The sequence below is a fragment of the Bos mutus genome, chromosome 15, assembly GCF_027580195.1.
Source record: "Bos mutus isolate GX-2022 chromosome 15, NWIPB_WYAK_1.1, whole genome shotgun sequence".
Taxonomy (NCBI): domain Eukaryota; kingdom Metazoa; phylum Chordata; class Mammalia; order Artiodactyla; family Bovidae; genus Bos; species Bos mutus.
In genome coordinates this window covers 44,155,237-44,174,857 of record NC_091631.1, presented here as the reverse complement: position 1 = coordinate 44,174,857, position 19,621 = coordinate 44,155,237, and the positions used below count along the sequence as shown (strand labels likewise).

The 19,621-nt window shown below is 48.4% G+C and overlaps 1 protein-coding gene across 9 annotated transcripts in view; it reads left to right on the top strand.

The window, feature by feature from the left end:
* PLEKHA7 (pleckstrin homology domain containing A7) overlaps positions 1–19,621 on the top strand; it is a 231,841-nt gene that overhangs the window by 196,148 nt on the left and 16,072 nt on the right. For 6 of the 9 annotated variants that reach the window (XM_070384035.1, XM_070384033.1, XM_070384031.1 and 3 more), the window contains 7 exons: positions 5,093–5,173; positions 8,819–8,887; positions 9,062–9,142; positions 10,368–10,517; positions 11,074–11,175; positions 17,608–17,716; positions 17,862–18,088. In XM_070384035.1, the coding sequence (XP_070240136.1) occupies positions 5,093–5,173; positions 8,819–8,887; positions 9,062–9,142; positions 10,368–10,517; positions 11,074–11,175; positions 17,608–17,716; positions 17,862–18,088 (819 nt within the window). The remainder of the gene's footprint in view (positions 1–5,092; positions 5,174–8,818; positions 8,888–9,061; positions 9,143–10,367; positions 10,518–11,073; positions 11,176–17,607; positions 17,717–17,861; positions 18,089–19,621) is intronic. The other 3 variants (XM_070384038.1, XM_070384037.1, XM_070384032.1) reach the window with 1 other exon arrangement.

Here is a 19,621-nt window from a genome sequence, read left to right as displayed (position 1 = left end):
CTTCCTGTCATTGGTTCGAACCACAAGGTCTCTCCAGATAATACCGAGTTGCTTCTTCAGAGCCTCAAGTGGGGTGGGGGTAGGTTTGGTTCACAGGGTGTCCCTGATGTGTGTTCTCAGGCACCGGTGGTTTGGTGGCTTCAGTTTTGTTGCTGGGGGAGCAGGTACCACACGGAATCCTGTGGCCCTGAGGGGTACTGTGGTCTTCCACCTGTGTTTAGGAGATGAACACCAGACCCCTCCCTGTAGGTGATGAAGTTCAGGCTCTAAGTCAACCTCCAGAGCGCAGAGAGAGCTGGGCAAGTTGCTGGAGAAGCGAGAGGCATTCTGCCGGGAAGAGAGCAGCTATTGTTTTGTTCCCACCGCTCTCCGAAAGCTCCCACTGTGAAAAGCACTTCTTATGCCTGAGCCAGGACATAGACTGAAGGAATGTGACCTTTAATTTACCGTGGGTGTGAGAGGGCGGGCAAGGGCCCCCAAGGGAGGACACCCAGGTGACGGTCACTGAGGCATGCCTCCCTCAGCCCCCAGGATACCTGGCTTGACATATTTTTAACCCGGGCTCGTCATCTAGCCTGGCAGAAGCAGGACTATGAGCACTGGGTCCTCAGGCAGCAGATGAGAGGCCTCCCCACTCTGAGGCAATATCAAGGCCTTTGATTAGGAATCGCTCAGTTAACTTACTATTTGTTAATAACTTGAGCGTTTGTGCTATACCCAGCTCAGAGAAACTGGGGGAGAGGCAAGAGAAAAACTGAGGCTTTTTTTTTTTTTTTTGAGGATTTCTTTCCTTGAGAAACTTCCAAATGCTCTGGGTTGGGGAAAGAAAATATCCTGAAATAAAACAGATTTATGACAAGGAGTGTATAGAGATGTGTCTGGCTCAGTGCTCAGATCTGAGAGAGTGAGGATCCCCGTGGGCTGATATGTCAGCAAGGCTTCTGGAGGCGGCGGCATGTGTCTGGAGCCCTGAAGAACCAGAGGGCTTGGGTTGGTTGAAATTAAAGGGAAGGGAACGGTGGTTGCCAGGATGTGGCTGGGGCTCAGGGGATGTGGGGCAGATTGTCCATGTTCCTGAATCTGTCCTAGGCTTTAGGAAGGAAGGTGCAGTGAACAAAAGTCAGACTTGGCTTTCATAGCTGAGCTAAACAAAGAGGGTTCTCTCAAAACCAGGATGTCTTCTAGCTTATGTGGTCTTTAGGTCACGCAGAACATGAGTAGGTGTTGTCGGTGGTGGCAGTCAGGCTTCAGGATGCCAAGTGCTCACACATGGTGGCATGGGCCAGATGGGCAACCCAGCCCAGCCTCCAGTACTCTGATCCTGGGGAGGTCCTTCCACCATGCCCACCTTCCCCGTCTGACCTAGAGCGAGGATCAGCAGCCCCCGATCTCCAACTGCTCTGGGTATCCCCACATCCTTGTTCCCTGACCTCACCGTGCCCCCGTTCAGTTCTTTCACTCCGGCTCTGGGGTCATGGAGGCCACACAGAAATATCCGTAGAGCATCCGTGATGTTACCTGGGCCTGTGGGAGAGGCGTGGCTCACGGCAGCACACTTTACCTCGTAGAACTCTTCAGTGAGCTTGGTGCATGGTGCAAGGGAACTTAATAAAGCGCCTGAGCCAGAGTCACAGGAAATAGCTGTCTTCTGATTCCCATCTGTGTGGGATAGCTGATCTCACAGTGGGTCCTAGAGAGAAGATCCAGCTCAGGTTTGTTTAAAGATTGTAGTAGTGTGTGTGCTAAGTCTCTAGAGTCATGTCCAACTCTTTGTGACCTGCTGGATGCAGCCCACCAGGCTCTTCTGCCCATGGGATTCTCCAGGCAAGAGTAGTGGAGTGGGTTACCATGGCTTCCTCCAGGGGATCTTCCAGACCCAGGGATCAAACCTGCATTGAGCTAAAGGGATTGAGAGAGAGGGGAGGGGTAACTGAGGCACAGGATAATGGAGCAGAGCCAGAAGGCCCTGTGAGTCCTGACTCCCCACAGAAACTGAAGAGCCACAGAGGGTATGCGTGTCAGTCACCATGAATTACTTCACTTCTGTTCAATTAAGTAACCCCTGTAAGTAGCCCTATAAAGGAGGTGGTGTTATATTTTTCACTAACTGAACCTCAAAGAAATAAACAACTTCCCAAGGTTGTGTTGGTAGTCACCGAGGAATCCATACTTGGGTGTAGCACTGACTCTGAAACTGGTGCTCTTAAGCCCCCTGCCTCCTGGCCGCTTTTACAGTACCGCCTCTACTACTGTGGACGCAAAGCCATTCGGTTTTTTATGGAGCTGAACTGGGATTTTTCTGCCAGGAAATGTGCACAATGTGATAGAGAGAGGCAAGGTGGATCCTTGTGTCTTTACCAGCTAGGAGACGTGTGTGACCAAAACAGTAGCTCACGATTGGAAATTGTCACTGTTTGTCATGAAAAACAGCTGTGTCGATGCCAGCACTTCCCTGCTCTTATACTCGTTACTCCAGTTGCTAAGCTCCTCTTAGGGAACCCGTCCCCCAGTGACAGCACCAGCAGGTGAGAGACACTTGGCTTACCAGCAGCATGTGTGGGGAAAGATGCCGGGTTTGTGCTGTGAGTCACTTTCAGAAAGGCTGACATTTGAATGGGTGTGTAGCCCAACCTGGGCGCGGAGATGCCGCTGAGCACACCCCTGCTGTGACCAGCTTCTTGGGAGAGGTTCCTCCTGGGTCCTCATGAGGAGAGCTAAGCCTTTCTGGAGAAAGATAGTCTCCCTGCCCCCACCAGGTGGGCCTAGGGTCCCCCATGTCTCTATCCCAAATGCCACAGACTTGAGGATCCCAAGCCCATGTCCCATCAGCTGATCCTCATCTTCCAGAACCAGTTGGTGGTGTGTGCTTGCCCATGTGTTGTGGAGTCTGGTCTGAGCAGTCCTTCTGGGTCCCAAAGGATCAAGTAGAAGCAGACTCCACTGTCTTAAAAAATGCTGTGTTAGTGTTCTTTGGAAATGTTTATTTCCCTGGCATTTTACTTGATGTTGCCAGGGTGGAAAGGATTTCATCTTGATTAAGCATCTGTTCCTGCCTGGCATTGTTTGGGCACCTGATTTTCATCATCTCAGTTAAATCCTCTGTGAGCAAATACGAATTATTATCCCCACCACACTAATCAAATTACCCAGAGAGGTAATTTCTGCAAAGTTAGGCAACTGAGATTCGAACCCTGTGACTAACTTCACACCTGCCTCCTTTCTTCCATGTGCCATGTACTGATTCTAAGCCTGCCCTGAAGTTGTATTCACTGAGTTGTATTTTTGGCATTAATGTTCTGCTCTTCAGAACCCTACACCTAAGCCAGGTCTAAAAAGCAGGTGTGAGGGTTTGCAGTTATTCACAGCTTGAATTATTTTTATGTAACTGGAAAGCACAGCTGGGAAAGTGAGGTGGGGAGAGGGTACCTGCAGCCACATTAGGTGGAGCAGTTGCAATCAGCCCCAGAGGGGCTCTTGTCCCTGTGAGGGACGTTATCAGTGGCTCCAGGTGCCTGGTCTCTGGACTTTTTCTGACTGAGCTTAAGATCAGGGCTTCTCTGTTCAGAGTCTGTTTCTGGAGTAGAATCTCTTAAGTCATGGTCTGGGACATCATCTGTCTCAGGGTGGCCAGGAGCTTGATTTAAAAAATTGCAGGTGTGGAGGATGCTGGGCATCTCTGGAAATGATGCCCAGAATTCTGTGTTTTTAAAAATCCAGCTCTGGGGGGATTCTTGTGCACAGAAAGTTGAGGTCTGTTATTCTGGAGAGAGGTTGTTAACCTTGGTCATGAACTAGAGCAACCAGATGTTTTTAAAACCCTTTAGAGACTCTGATTTAATTGGCAGTACTCAAGTATACCCTTTAAGAAGGAAAGAATGGGAAGGAAGGAACGAAACAAAAACTCCCTAGGTGTTTCTCATGTGTAGCTGTGGCTGAGAAACATGGTTTCAAAGCAGTGATCCTCAAAATATGATCCCAGATTGACAGTGTCAGCACTTCCTAGGAATTTGTCAGAAATGCGAAATGTTGGGTCCCACCCCAGAGCTGCTTAGTGAAAACCATTGGTGATGGGGCCCAGCAAATTTGTATATTCACAGCCCTCCAGGTGATTCTGAAGGATGCTCGAGTTTAAGAACCCCTTTTTAGTGTAGTGGCTCCCACTCCTGGCTACCTATTAGACTCACCCAGAAGGGCTTTTCCCCACTCCAGTACTCTTGCCTGGAAAATCCCATGGACGGAGGAGCCTGGTGGGCTGCAGTCCATGGGGTCGCTAAGAGTCGGATACGACTGAGCAACTTCACTTTCACTTTTCACTTTCATGCATTGGAGAAGGAAATGGCAACCCACTCCAGAATTCTTGCCTGGAGAATCCCAGGGACGGGGGAGCCTGGTGGGCTGCCGTCTATGGGGTCACACAGATCGGACACAACTGAAGCGACTTAGCAGTAGCAGCAGAAGGGCTTTTAAGAATCCCAGTGCCCAGGCCCCACCACAGACCAATTATATCCAAATTCTCTTGGAGTGGGACTCAGGCATCAGTATTTTTTAAAGCTCCTGTGTGATCACAGCATTGGAGGCAGAGATGAGATCCAGTCTTAGCAGGTGGGGACAGTGGTCCCTCAAGGGAGCTGGAAGCATTTGGTGTCATTGGTGAGACAATCATTTAGGTGGTGACAGCGAGAGTCTGAGAGACCCAAGGTAGAAAATGTTGGTGGGGCTGAGACTAACGCATGGCTCCATGCTAAACCACAGATTCAGTATCTTTCAGTATGTGATGGGGGAGGACGCAGGAAGAAGCAGAGTCCCCTCTTGCCTTCAGAACCAGGAAGGACATGGGCACTGAAATCGGCGCTCTCACGAAGACCCTCCAGGCAGCGCTTAGGAGGCCGGTTTACAGATGAGGGAACTGAAATCTGGAAAGGTCCACTGGCTGGGAAGCAGCATAACCAGCTGAGACCCACTCATTAAAACTGCACAACACACATCCTCCTAAGGTTTCCCCTTGCCATGTCCCCAAATTCTGGCTCGTTCAAATGTCGTTTGATGTCTTACCTGTTACATTTTGTTGTATTTGCCTTTCTGTTTGGAACAGATAAAAAATAATGAACCTTTGATCAACGTGCTTTACAAAGTGCTGAAGAAGTCAGCACGGGGCTGTCGGCCCAGGAGAAGCGTAAGATGACCTGATCTGTGTCTCCAGGCGGGGCCATTCCATTGCTTCTGGCTCAGTGCCGACTCCATCACTTGCTTAACCAGGGGCTCTCCTGACCGCCCCCAGGCTTCCTGCAAGTCATTTTCGGTTTATTTTCTTTCTACTGAAGCCCCCTCGGCGTTTTGGCTGGTGCACCAGGCTGAGCCTCTCATCTGTCGTGTTTTGTGACTCCATCTTTTGTGCTGCCTTCAGGGGGCGGAGCGGGGGCTTGCCTAGCTTGCCAGAAGCTTGTGTTGTGTTCCCATTCTCACTCGTCTGCCTCCATGGTGAGGGCTGCCCTAGAGCATGCGTTCCTGGGGAGGGAGCAGCAGTTCCTGGTCACCTTGGAGGAGCCGGGGTGTCCTGAGATTCTACCGTAGCCCTGATATTAGGGTGGCTCTACTTTGGGACAAGGTGTTGATGTTTGAAAACATTCTAGATCTGGACTAGAACAAAGCACCTACCTGCCCAGCACCCTCCTCTTTGAGAGATGCAGAGGCAGTGCCCTAAGCATGGCCAGCTCTTATAGCGTCCCACAGGAGGCTGCAGGTGGGAATGCAGGAGCTGTGTCCAGTCATCTGAAGCCCTGAGCGTAGGTGTCTTCGAGTGTACGGGAGGGGAGTTAGATGCCTGGGTGACCTGATGCCAAGACTCTTTCAAATGAACGAGTGCCCACTAACTTCACTTTTTCTGGTGACTTAGTTGAACCCACAGTTGTGGACTCATAGTTAATGTTCTGAATGGATTTAAGCATTGCTATCACAAAGTGCAATTTGAGGAGGAAATTTAGATGTAAGTACTGCTGTGACTATGTTTAGTAGCCTCGAGTCTCTGGAATGAAGCTAAATTTAGAAGCTTAAAGGGCCTGTGAGCTATCTAAACACTGTCCCGTAGCCTCTGCCCTGAAGCCTGTGACCTTTACCCCATAGAAAGAGGACTTAGGCCCTGAGCACAGCCAGCGCACCTGGTTTTGTTACATTCATGGACTCACTAAGCAAACGCTTCTCAAATAGCCTCAGTACTTTGGGCCCTGGTCTGGGCTTTGAGGTTACAGAGAAAATATGTGACAGTCCCCACAGTTACTCCTAAATAGATTACTGTCAAATGAGGGGAAACAGGTTGTCTACTAAGGCCCCTAGCAGTGGCAGACATCAGGTGTGCGAGGATGTCCCGGATGGGCACCAGGCCCAGATGGAGGGAGGGAGACAGAAGAGCAGCGAGTGGGTCCCGTCAGCTGAGTTTCTAATCCTAATAGACTCGGTCACTTGAATTCCTAAGTTGTAGCACCTTAAAAGCCACACATTAAGAGGGGACAAAGAGAAAGTTATTTCTTAGAAAAGAGAGAGTGCTAATATCCTGAGAGAGAGAAGAAACATTTTTATGTCAATCTGAAATGGAAATGAAAGCACAGAAATTTGGGAGCGTTTTGCTAGATAAGCAAATAGTCTTGAACACTAACTTCTAAGAAATTCTATATTACTGATTTTTGTAATGACTCTGATTCATCCCCAGAAAGGTCACATTTATATTCAGTATTCCATGAAGACAGTGAAGGACATACTTTTAGAAAGCTTTCTATCAGAAAGTTTAAAAGCTTTCTGAAAGTGCCCTTTTTGTGTAGAAATACCTCATTCCTTGCCTGACGGTGCTGGATAAATGAGTTATTGCTCAGTTGGACTCCCTGCCTTTGCTATTTCAGTATCAAAAACGTATCATCCAAAAGAAAGCTTCAGTGACAGAAAGGAAAGAGTTTTTGCTAAGAGGAAAAAATCCCCAAAGCATATCTCAATTTGAAACTGATTTCTTCCTAGGAAGCCAGCCAGGGTCAGCCCCTGGGAGAGCAGACAAGCACATGGCCCCTCACTTGGGCAAAGGACGGTGACACAGAGTGAAGGACCCCACCCTGTGCCTGCTGGGTTCCCGTGTCCTGCCTGGGAAGTTCAGCTGTCCGTGGTTCCCCAGGATTCATTCCCCTCCCTCCCTTCCCCACCACACACCCGCTGCCCTGCAGGAGCCAGCGCGGTCTGGGAAGTTCAGCTGTCCGTGGTTCCCCAGGATTCATTCCCCTCTCCCTTCCCCACCACACACCCACTGCCCTGCAGGAGCCAGCGCGGTCTGTTGTTGTGGATTGTTGTTGTGGTCAGTGTGTTCTGTGACTGTATGTGACTGTGTATGTACACATAATTTGCCAGTTTGAAGAGCAGAATTTGGCTGGATTCTACTTCTTTCTGGGATTGACCTACATATATTTCCCTTTCACCTACCTGGGAGGCAGTAAGCAATTTGCCTATTGCCTCCCAGAGTGCCAGGCCTTCCGTCCTGGGCTGACTTCCCCCAAGATAAAGACAGTGGTTCCTGTCCTCCACTGTGCCACCCAAGGGAGCAGGGGAACAGGCGGGGGTGGGTCTGCAGCCTAGATTTGCCCCTCGGCTCAGGGCATGAAGACGGCTTCTCCCCTGACCTTGACCTTTGGATCTGGGTACACAGATTTTGAGTTCTGAGGGGAATATCTGCTAATCTATTTCTGCTTCTGATTCACACTCACAAACTGGATAGAGTAGGGAGGAAGTGAGGGCCGTTTCTCCAGCAGCTGTGTGTCCATCTGTAGTGGGACCCTCTGCGTAGTGCACACACCATCTCTCTCTGCTGTAGCTAGCTCCACCCTCCATTTCTCTGGCCAGATCTGCAAACTGGAGTTCAGCAAGATAGCCTCCCCTACAAGGGGCATTTGACCTGGCCATCCCTGACCATGGTTTGGCCATCGGGGTGCATCTGTGAAAAAGGTCCCTCTGTTCCTGCAGTTTTTGACAAAGAAGGAGACTTGGTGGAAATGGAAACATGGCCTAGAGAGTTACTGTTTAATTTCGTAGGGGCCAGTGAGTGAAGGGCGACATGTCGCCCACACTGGTCCAGGAAAGGATGGCAGATCTTGTGAAATTCTGCTGGCCCCTAAGTTTGGGTGGTTTTTGTCTGCCGCTTTGTGGTTTCTTTTCTTGAGAGGGCAGGGTAACTTGTATTGCAAGTTCAGACTAACCTCAGCTATTCAGGGATCAGTTGAAAACCCCAGCCAGGAATCACCCAGCTGCTTCTTCCTTTGACCAGATCCTCTTGCTAAACAGTGGAGAATGAGGAAGGCTGATCGTATTCATGGGGATGTGGGCTGCTCAGACTTCCTTGAACTAAGGGCTCAATGATACCCAAGGGATTTGCTAATTTTTCTTGGTCCACTCACTCCATAGCCCCGGGCAGGGGTCATGGACTTCTGTTAATTAGGTTTAACCCCAGATTTAGTAGCAAAACTCTGTCTTATCAGTGGCAAATCTTCTGTGATTCATACTGAACTCATTTGGACGAAATTTAAGCCTTTACTATTGATTCTGAACTTGAAAGTCTATATTTTCTTTGAGAAATTTGTAAGTACTAGTAAGATCTCATTTATTTTTTCCCTGAAATGAAATAAGCATAAAATTAAAGCAGGTATTGCCCATGTTTCTTCCCTTTCTGTGCCGTGATCCTCCCTACCACTGCCGAGATTTCCATACCTGTCTGTTGTAGGGCGAACATTCCCTCCTGAGTTCTGATTCTGAACCCCGTGGTTAAATCTTCTCTAAATTGTTCACCTCCCAGATGACAGGCCGGGATCTCCTCAAGGACCGAAGTCTGAAGCCGGTGAAGATCGCCGAGAGTGACATTGACGTGAGTGAGCTGGGTGACAGGCCGACCCTCGCCTGCCCGCTGCCCCCAGGCCCGGGATGGGCTGCTTCAGGCAGGGCTTGGATGGTTCCGTAGCCACAGGCTTTCGGGTCACTCTCCAAGGCCGTGCCCTTTCCTCATGCTCCCAGGCCCTCTTCAACCTGTTCTTGTTCACAGGTCAAGCTGAGCGTCTTCTGTGAACAAGATAGGGTCCTCCAGGACTTGGAAGACAAGATACGAGCCCTTAAGGAGAACAAAGTGTGTATCAGTTTTGTGTAATCTTGGGCTGGGTGGCGGGGCTTTTGTCATCTTGTCTTTCCTCAATATAGACTGGACTCTCGTGTTAGTATTGGACAGCAGGTATTCCTTTATCTAGAACAGTGTCTGAATTTTAAGGGTATCTTGTGGGGTTTCTGTCTGAACCCAGAGGAAGCCTTGTGGGGCAACCTCAGCCTACTTATTCCAAATACTATGTCCCCAACCTTAATTCTGCCTGACACAGCTCTCCCCAGCAGCCCTGAGAGGTAGGCCTGGCTTGTAGTGATGATGCCACACCCCTGAACCCCAGGGATGGGGGGCCGTCTTGGGGGAAGTGGCCAGAGTTGTAATGCGGCAGAGGTTGTCTCTTCCTAAGCTTCCTTTCCTCTAAGGATCTTGACTGTAGAGGAAGCAAGTGTGGAGTGGAGGAATGGGCTGGTAACCACTGATATTTGGTCTCTTAGACACTTTGTGTGAACTTTTTTCTGCATTTTAACAAGGCATTATATTCATGGTACTCAAAAGTTTATAAATAACATGGCTTTTTTTTTTTTAATAAAAAGGGTTGGTTTATTATAGTTTAAATACATAAATTGAACATTCAAACATCTTAATGTTAAACTTTAGAAATAAAAATTTAACATTCAAGCAGGAGTATAGTTTACAAGGAACACCCAAGAAAGGTAATTTGTTATCTAATCCAGAATATTGGTTAGAATCAATATTCTAACCAATATTCAAACCAGAATATTGAAAAGATCACTTAATGGTGAATAAAATGGTTTAACCAGCAGTCCTAGTTTGGCCAAGATGTTAATTACGACAGTGGTTCCATACCTGAGAAGAAATTACTAAATAAATCTCATAGGCTAAACAACAGGACTTGGCTTATAATTTTCTTCTTCAACAGCTTAGAGAGGTTTTTCCATCTGTTCTTTGATTTACCTCATAGTTTATCCCCTTAAGGAGTGGATGGCCTTATGCCCACTTTATAGATGATGAAACTGAGGCACAGAACTGTTAGGCGATTTGTCCTAAGAGGCCACCCAGTGGGCAGACAAAGTCAGAGCTGGACTCAGAGGCCTTGACTCTCAGGCCCCTAGCTGGGTGCTGGCCTCTTCAGTCTTGCTTAGATCCAGCAGGTTTGTTTAGCTTCTGGCCTGGCAGGGGGCCACCAGGGAATTGTCTTGCTATCCTCTTGCTCTTTGGCCCTGGTCCGGCTCAGGACCAGCTAGAGTCGGTGCTGGAGGTGTTGCACAGACAGATGGAGCAGTACCGAGACCAGCCCCAGCACCTGGAGAAGATTGCCTACCAGCAGAGGCTGCTGCAAGAGGACCTTGTCCACATCCGGGCCGAGCTCTCCAGAGAGTCCACCGTGCGTAGATGCTCCCCTGGCCCCACCCCTGCCCCCCCAGGATGGGCTGGGAGGGGGCTGCTTTTCTTGTCTCCCAACCTATAGCTGAGAAGGTGGCCAGGGGCGAGAGTCTTGGCATAGCAGAACTCCTCCAGACTGCCTCCTGACAGTAGCTTACTTTGTCAGGGGTGACACGTCCGTCTCTACCGGTGCCTTAAGGTGCATGCTGTCAGTGCCTCTGGGAGACTGCAGTGACACCCAAGGGGTCAGCCATCTCAGAGCAGCCTGCACAGCTGTTCCCCTGATCTGTGTGCAGTTAACTCTGAGATGTCAGAATTTCTGCTCTTTAATTTGTCTGTCTGATGTGGTGCAGGCCCTTTCTGCCAGAGCTGGGAACCAAAGCACCCACAGGGGTGGGAGACGGGACAGTGCAGGTGGCCTGAGACGCATCAGGCACCCCTTGCCCTCTTCCCCTGTAGTTGGGTCAGCAGTGCTCAGGAGTACAGGGGTTCTTGGGGCCTTCTGAGGGGGTGGGCTTGGGATAACTAAGAATCAGAGGCATTTCTTTGATCCACAGGAGATGGAAAATGCTTGGAATGAGTACCTAAAGCTAGAAAGAGATGTGGAGCAGCTAAAGCAGACCCTGCAGGAGCAACACAGAAGAGCCTTTTTCTTCCAGGTGACCCAAGGGCTCTTCATCCCTTCTGAGCTCTGATTTCTTCTTGGAGTCTTCACTTACGGGGGCTGTGAGCCCTACCCAGAGGTCTTCTCTTTGTCCATCTGAACTCAGCCTGCTCACCACCCCAAGCTGTCTCTTTGGGAACGCTTGCCACTGCCAGGCTGTCATGAGAAGCGTCATCTCAACTCCCCCTGCCTCTCTGCTCTCAGAGACAAGTTCCTTGGCATTTTTCTAAGGGTTTCTCTACCAATTATCTGGGGAAACAGCCCCAAGAGGAGATGGTACTGACCTTGAGAACCTTACAGGGGCTGGAGGGTGATCTGTGTTCCTTGTCCTTGGCCCTGTCTTGGGTTCCTAACTGCTCACTTAGCAGCAGGAAGCCCTGTCTCTTCCCCTCCCTGACTCCTGAGGATAGATGCTATCAAGCCCTCACCGGATCAGTAGTGTGAATTCAGGCCAGATGGGGTGATACCCATTACTGTGGGCCCTGCCTCACTCAGGATAGGCAGCCTTAGAGCCCTGCCTTCCCTACCTTAAAACCAGGCCACCCCGTTGATAGCTGCCTCTGCCTCCAAAGGTGAAAGAAAGAAAGGCCCTGTGTGGTTTTCCTTCTTCAGGTTGGGTCTTCCAGCTGCCAGTGTTCCTCCACTGGAGCGCCCAACCGGGCTTCCACCCCACCCTCAAAATTCTGAAAATGGAAAATAACCTGCTTTTGAACTCAGCTTCAGATCTGTACCCCCTCTTCAGGACCCTGACATAATTCTATTTATTTGAAGTCAGCAAGCATTGAATTGAGGCTTCTTGTGTACGAGGCACCGTGCTGGGCCAGCTTTGGGGCGAAGCTTGCTAATTGGTGAACTAGTTCTAGCCAGGCCTCTTCGTTCAAGTGATTTAATGAATGTGTTGACTCTCTGCACATCAGCATCACCCCAGAAAACTGAAGGAATTTGGGAGAAGGTTTAGGTTTGTGGACTAAGAGGCTTTTCCCAGACCCTGCTGTGCTTTTACTCACCATTTCAAGCTGGTCCCAGAGAGCTTACTCCAGGACCACGTGGAGGAGATTCTTGCCTGTGGTTCAGGGTTGGCCTATGAGGTTACCTAGAATTTGTTTATCTCCTGTGGCTATTGGGTTTTTCCATAATTTTCCTTCATTTGAGCTGTTTCCTTTTCTTTTTGTATCCCCAGATTTAGCATGGTGGCTTAAAAATAAATAGGTGGATATTCTTGGCAGAGTCCTTCAAATGATTGTTTCTAGTTACTAGTTCCTTGAACTATTTCATTACACTTATCTTCTTGGACTTCAACCATCCACATTAATTTCAGCAGTGATTTTTCTTTTTTTAGCTTTTCATTCCTTTTGTTTCTTTAATTGTGCAGGTAACACACAAATGCATCTCTCTGAAAAGTCCACACAATGAGAAACAAGACCAGAAAAAGACACGAAAGCCCTCCTTCCTTCCTTCCCTTCTCTGTCCTGGTCCCGTCACCTTCCCTGCATGTGGTCAGCGCCATTAGACCGTGACCTATGCCTTTCCAAATGAACGCCCGTATGTAGTATCATATAAGTTATTGGGGGAGGCAGTTGGGTTTACTTAAAGAGGAATCATACTTAACATGTTGTTTGGTAACTTGCTTTTTTGTCATAACTTTTGTTACAGAAATCTTTCCAGGAAAGATACCCCTAGGTTTATGCTGCCCCACATGATAGCTATTTAAATTGAAACATAAATTAATTAAAATGAACTAAATAAAAATGTATTCCTTAGTCACACTAGAATCAATTCATGTGCTCAGTAGCCACATGTGGCTAGTGGCTTCTGTGTTGGACAGCATACGTTATAGAAGATTTCTATAATCTCAGAAATTGTGTTAGACTTTGTTGGTCTAAGTGAATGGAATTAGTTCTTGACTGCTGCATAGTATTTCATAGGTGGATGTCCCACACTTTATTAGCCATTCCTCTTCCGATGGGCATTTAAGTTATTTGCAGTGTTTTCCTTTTGTAAATGGTGCCACAATGAGCATCTATCTAATTGCCTATCAGAACTTATTTATGAGCATTTATCTAAAATAAGCTCCTAGAAGTGGACTTGTTGAGTTGAAATGAGTACACATACTTTTTAATTTGTGAGATTTTTTTTTTAATTGAAGTATGATGAGTTCACTGTGTCATGCCAATCTCTGCTGTGTAGTGAAGTGACTCAGTTATACATACACATTCTTTTTTAAGACTCTTTTTCCATTGTGGCTTATCACAGGATATTGAATATAGTTCCCCATGCTATGCATTAAGACCTTGTTGTTTATCCATTCTAAATGTAATAGTTGGCATCTGCCAACCCAAAACTCCAGTCCCTCATTCTCCCTCCCCCCCTCACCCTTGGCAACAGGAACTCCTGGTCTCTGTGTCGACAAGCCAGTTTCTGTCTCGAGGACACGTTCATTTGTGCCATATTGTAGATCCCACATATGTTGTGTCCAAATGTTTGTGACCCCATGGACTATAGCGTGGCAGGCTTCTCTGTCCTCCACTACCTCCCAGAGTTCACTCAAATTCATAACCATCAAGTCGGTGATGCTATTAACCATCTTATCCTCTGCTGCCCTCTTCTCCTTTTGCCTTCAGTCTTTCCTAGCATCAGTGTCTTTTCCAATGAATTGGCTCTTCACATAAGGTGGCCAAAATATCACATATAAGTGATATCATATGATATTTTTCTCTTTCTGACTTAAGTATGATAATCTCTAGTTGCATCCATGTTGCTGCAAATGGCATTATTTCGTGCTTTTTTGTGGCTGAGTAGTATTCCATTGTATATATGTACCACATCTTCTTTACCCATCCATCTGTCATTGGGCATGGGTTGTTGCATGTTCTGGCTATTCTGAATAGTGCTGCTATGAACATAGGGGTGCATGTATCTTTTTGAATTATAGTCTGTTCTGAGTATATTCCCAGGAATGGGATTGCTAGACCATATGGTAGTTTGTTTAGTTTTCTGAGGAAGCTCCATACCGTTTTCCATAGTGGCTGCACCAACTTATATTCCCACCTATAATGTCCAAGAGTTCCCTTTTCTCCACACCCTCTCCAGCATTTGTTAGTTGTAGGCTTTTTAACAATGGCCATGAATTGAGTATACCTCTTAAATATTAGCAGGTAACTCAAAACCACCCTCTAAAAGGCTGCACTCATTTGCCCTCCCACTCACAGTGCCTGAGAGTACTGAACTGTTTGCCCAAATCCTCGCCAACACTTGATGTTATCAACCTCCTTAGTTTTTGCCAGTCTGCCTGCTAAAAAAGGACATCAGGCTTCTATTTCCTTTTATCTAATTACTAGTAGGTTAAACATCTTCTCATGTGATTATTGGCTATTTGTGTTTCTACTGTGCCTGAGTTCTTGGTGACCTAACACGCAGCAGGCCTGGAATCCGTTTTTCCCCTCCCCCAAACAGATGGGTACAACATGCGGATCTTGTCACAGGCTTTGTAGAGAACTTAGTCCTGTAAGTTACTAGGAGATAGGCCAGTCTGAAGCCAGGGCCCTGCAGCTTGATTTCTACCTAGCCTAGTGGCATTGCTCATGCTTTCCCTGAGTGCCACAGTGCCCTGGGAAGCTCACAAAGCCTTCCTTTGAGCAGGCTCAGTGTTAACTTCTTTGGTGTAATTCTAGGCCAGGCAAGCTGTGAGCGTCCTAAATAAATCATTGACACTGGAGATAGGCTTGCAGCCCCATATGCAAATTCTCAGTAATGAGGCTTGGAAACTCACCTCTCTTTAGCCAGCATTGGCTGTGAGAAAGCCCACAGCCTTTTCAGCAAAGATAAGTGGCTTTATTTAGGAAGATCCTCACGGCCACCTGAGTAGACAAACCAGAGGATAAAAGAACGTGCAAGTGACTGTGAGAGTCAGTGATAGGTGAGGCTACCTGTAGGTGTCCCTACTTCCGGACAGTGAGTTCAGACCTTTGCTGAGCGAAGTCCATAGGAGCCTTCCAGCCCATTGTGATGCAAGGACACAGGAATGAAACCCCACTCTGCTGCTCCCCCAAAAGCTTCCTTTACCTTGTTGTTCAGTTCTGAAATTCCATCGTCCTTGGAGAAAGATACAAGTTCTCTGGGCTTTGCTTTTCTCTGCTCTTCTCTTACATGTTGGGGTGACAGGGAAAATGGGGGCAGGATTGTGAACTGACAGGGGGAACTACGCCAGGTAGACTGCCAGGGGAGGAGAGAGAGCGATGACCTTAACCCCACACCCCTCCTTTACCAGCCCTCTGCTTGGGGGCCTCAGCTCTAGAGATAATCCCCTTAGCTCAGTAACATGTCTGTCTTAGGACCCTTGTACCTTAAGGGGAAGCTGAGCGTTAAGCCTGCTATTTGCACATCAGCCCTAAGGATGTGCACTGGTGTTGGACGGGCCGAGAGAGTAGAAGAGCCCCGCTTAGGAGGGAGGCTTCAGACGTCTGTTGTCCTGGCTATTGGGCAGTATTTGGTCAGGGAATTTTATGTGATTGGGCTTTTACTTATTCAACATTCATGTACTGAGAAGCTGCTCAGTGCCGGGCCCCGGGGGGAGGTATCCAGGAGCAGTGATCCACAAATATTACACACATGAGAACTCTTCCAGGTGAGGCTGGCAGGGAACCTTGAGAGGAAATACAGGTGTGGAGCCTTCCTTTTTAAGTCCATGACGTGGGACATGATAATTTTAAAGTTAAAAGAATACCATATCTGATGTATAAACAACTCCATTAAAAGATGCCCACGATCCCTTAGTCAAGCAGACCCTGCTCACCTCTTTCTAGGGCATCTTCCCAGGTGGTTTTGGTTACAACTTATCACAGTGTGCACATGGTCATGTTCAGTTCAGTTCAGTTGCTCAGTCGTGTCCAACTCTTTGTGACCCCATGAATCGCAGCACGCCAGGCCTCCCTGTCCATCACCAGCTCCCAGAGTTCACTCAGACTCACATCCATCAAGTCAGTGATGCCATCCAGCCATCTCATCCTCTGTCGTCCCCTTCTCCTCCTGCCCCCAATCCCTCCCAGCATCAGAGTATTTTCCAATGAGTCAACTCTTCGCATGAGGTGGCCAAAGTACTGGAATTTCAGCTTTAGCATCATTCCTTCCAAAGAAATCCCAGGGCTGATCTCCTTTAAAATGGACTGGTTGGATCTCCCTGAAGTCCAGGGGACTCTCAGGAGTCTTCTCCAACACCACAGTTCAAAAGCATCAATTCTTCGGTGCTCAGCCTTCTTCACAGCCCAACTCTCGCATCCATACATGACCACAGGAAAAACCATAGCCTTGACTAGATGGACCTTTGTTGGCAAAGTAATGCCTCTGCTTTTGAATATGCGGCCCTTTTCCCATTGTACTTTATTAAAAAAAAAAAAACAGCTTTATCATGTGATTCACATACCATAAAATTAGCTATTTTAAGTATACAATTAACTGATTTTTTAGTGAATCCGCAGAGTTGTATAACCATCCCCACAATCAGTTGTGTGACATTTCCAGCTTGCCCCTAAAGGAACGTGGTCCTGTTTACAGTCCCTCCTCATCCCCACCCCAGCTCTCCACCCTTGCTCTAGCCAGACACTACTCTACTTTCTATATGGACTTAGCTATTCTGGACATTTCATAGAAACGAAACCATACATATGTGGCACTGACGTGTCTGGCTTCTTTCACTTGACGTAATGTTTTCAAGGTTCCTCCATGTTACAGCAGATGTAGTACTTCATTCCTTTTTACTGCCAAATAATGTCTACTCTGCCCATTATATTACACCCAAATCCCAGGACTCAGCTCTGTCGTTAAAAAGATGCCCTTTATATTCTAGGGATCATGTCACTTCACGTCCTTGCCTTCTCTTCCCTTCTGCTGTGGTTGCCTGAGACAGTCTGTTTTTTAAATTGTTAAGTATACCTAACGTAAAAGTCTCCATAAGCACTTAATGATACAGTTTGGTACCGTTAAGTGTATTCACACTGCTGTACACTCAGTCTTCAGAATGATTTTCATCTAGCAAACCTGAAACTCCGTACACATTAACCAGCAATCCTTCCCGCTTCTCCCAGCCTCTGGCAACCAGCCTTCTGCTTTCTGTCTCTGATGTGGCTGCTCTAGATAACTTCATTGAATCACTCTGTATTTTAGGCAGTCTTTTCTTAAATGGAGAGCAAACAGGCGAGGTGCACTGGCGAGAGCTCCTCTGAGATTCCTACCCTGGACCTGGGGCCTCTCCTACATCTGTATTTGTCCAGGAAGCTGTGAAGCAGGCTTGTCTCTAGCCCTGGTGGGGTTTCCCAAGGGGATACCGTCCTCCAGAGTGAGGGACTCTGTCTGAAATGACAATGGAAATCCTAGGAAGAAGCCTTTGGTGAGGAGCTAAGAAGGGAATGAACCCCTACCTTCTCTTCCTCAGGAGAAATCGCAGATACAGAAGGATCTCTGGAGGATTGAAGACGTCATTGCAGGCCTGAGTGCAAATAAAGAGAACTTCAGAATCCTGGTGGAATCGGTCAAAAATCCAGGTGAGCCGACCATCTTCCTGGGGCAGGGCTGTCAGAGGCCAGCACCTAGCGCTGGGGGATGGCCCCGGGGCATAAGTCGCTGCTCTTGTCCTCTGAGGAAGGTCTTTGTTCCATCACATCCTTTCCTCCCCTCCATGCCTGTCAGAGAGGAAAACGGTGCCTTTGCTTCCTCACCCGCCTGTGCCTTCACTCTCGACCTCTGAGAGCAAGCCGCCCCCGCAGCCCAGCCCTCCCACCAGCCCCGTGCGGACCCCTCTGGAGGTTCGACTCTTCCCCCAGCTGCAAACCTACGCGCCGTACCGACCTCACCCGCCCCAGCTGAGGAAGGTGACATCCCCCCTTCAGTCACCAACCAAGACCAAGCCCAAAGTGGTGAGTATTGAGGACTGGGAGCTGAGCGCTGTCCTTTCCTCTCTGGCAGGTGAGTGTCCCACCCTGTCCTCAGGTCCACTTCTCTTGGGAGAGAAGCTTTTAGGGAAACTTGGTCAGACAGAACCAGCCAGAGCCATGAGGTAGGGGGCCCTGCCGTCCTGCTTTGTCTCCCAGAACTGGAAAGGCCCCTAGAAGTGACCTAGTCCAGCCCTCCCATTTTGCATTTGGGAAGACCGAGGAAGGGCAAAAGGAAGTGACTGCACTAAGGCATGGTTTATGATCTGTGATGTGCAGGGAAGTGTGTGGCTGCCCCATGTGGGGTTCTGTGCACACTCGTAGTTAAGTCGGTGGACAGGGAGCGCCTCTTAGCTGAAGAGAATCTTTACCCGCAGCCGAGCACGGCGCTGGGTTGTGAGGATATATGCAGTCTGCACAGTGACCTCATGGAGTATAGACAGGAAGGTCAGTATTCCCATTCCACAGATAAGAGAACTGAGGCCCAAGGTGTTCAGAATTTGCATGAGGTCTCCATATTAGCAAATCCAGTCTACATCTTCTGACCATTGATTGTGCCATCTGACATCTAACTGGACATTCAGCTCTGATGTTCAGGTCAGTATGTAGCCCATGTGGTTGCCTGAACCAGCACCTTGGCTTGCCTGGCACAGAGAGGAGCCAAGCCCTTGGTTGAGTCTGTGAGCACAGGAGGCTCTAAGGAATTAGAAGATGCAGTCAGGCACTGCAATAGCTCATTTCCAGGGCCAGGCCAGCCTTGGCTGGAAAGCATGAGGGGCCTGATCCAAGTGACAGGGAAGCCATAGCAGAAAGGACCTTGGAATGGAGACCTCCAGGTTTTTGCCAACAAGGGTTTGGAGGAGCTGTCGCTGGGTACCACGTATGCTTAGGACGTCTGACAAGATCAGTGCACAGTGCTGGCTAAAACACATGAGTTCCCGTACCTGGTCTTCACCATCCACCTGCTTCCAGCCATGGTCCAGAGCCCAGAGCTAGACGACAGGTGCTAGGACCCAGGGTCGCTGTGAACTTTATCTTGAGATCTCCTTCCCTCTCCCAGATCTAAGAATCATGGAGCACCAGTCACAAGGCAGGAGGTAGAAAATAGCAAAACAAATAGCAGGAGCGGCTGGGGCAGACACTGCTACCATAAGGCAGGATGCCTGCCCCCTGGGACCCTGGGGAAAAGGCCTGGGAGCAGGATTGCCCGGACTCCAGCCCTGCCGTCCCTCTGGGACGGCCACCCCCCATCTGAGCATCCTCAGTTTCCTCTTGTGCAGAGCAAGCAGCATGAGATAGACGATCACAGAGGCTCCTCTTCACACTTGGCTGCTGTTGCTCAGAGGCGTGGCTTTTCAGCTTGGTTGGGGGTCAGGCTCACGGGAGAGGGTGGTGTAAAACCCACCTTCTAGTTGGATATGTGTTCACCAGTTTCACCATTTTTTATTGTTGCTTCAGATTTATTTTATATTCATATTGTTTTATGTTTACTTTTGTGAATAATGATATCATCCTGTA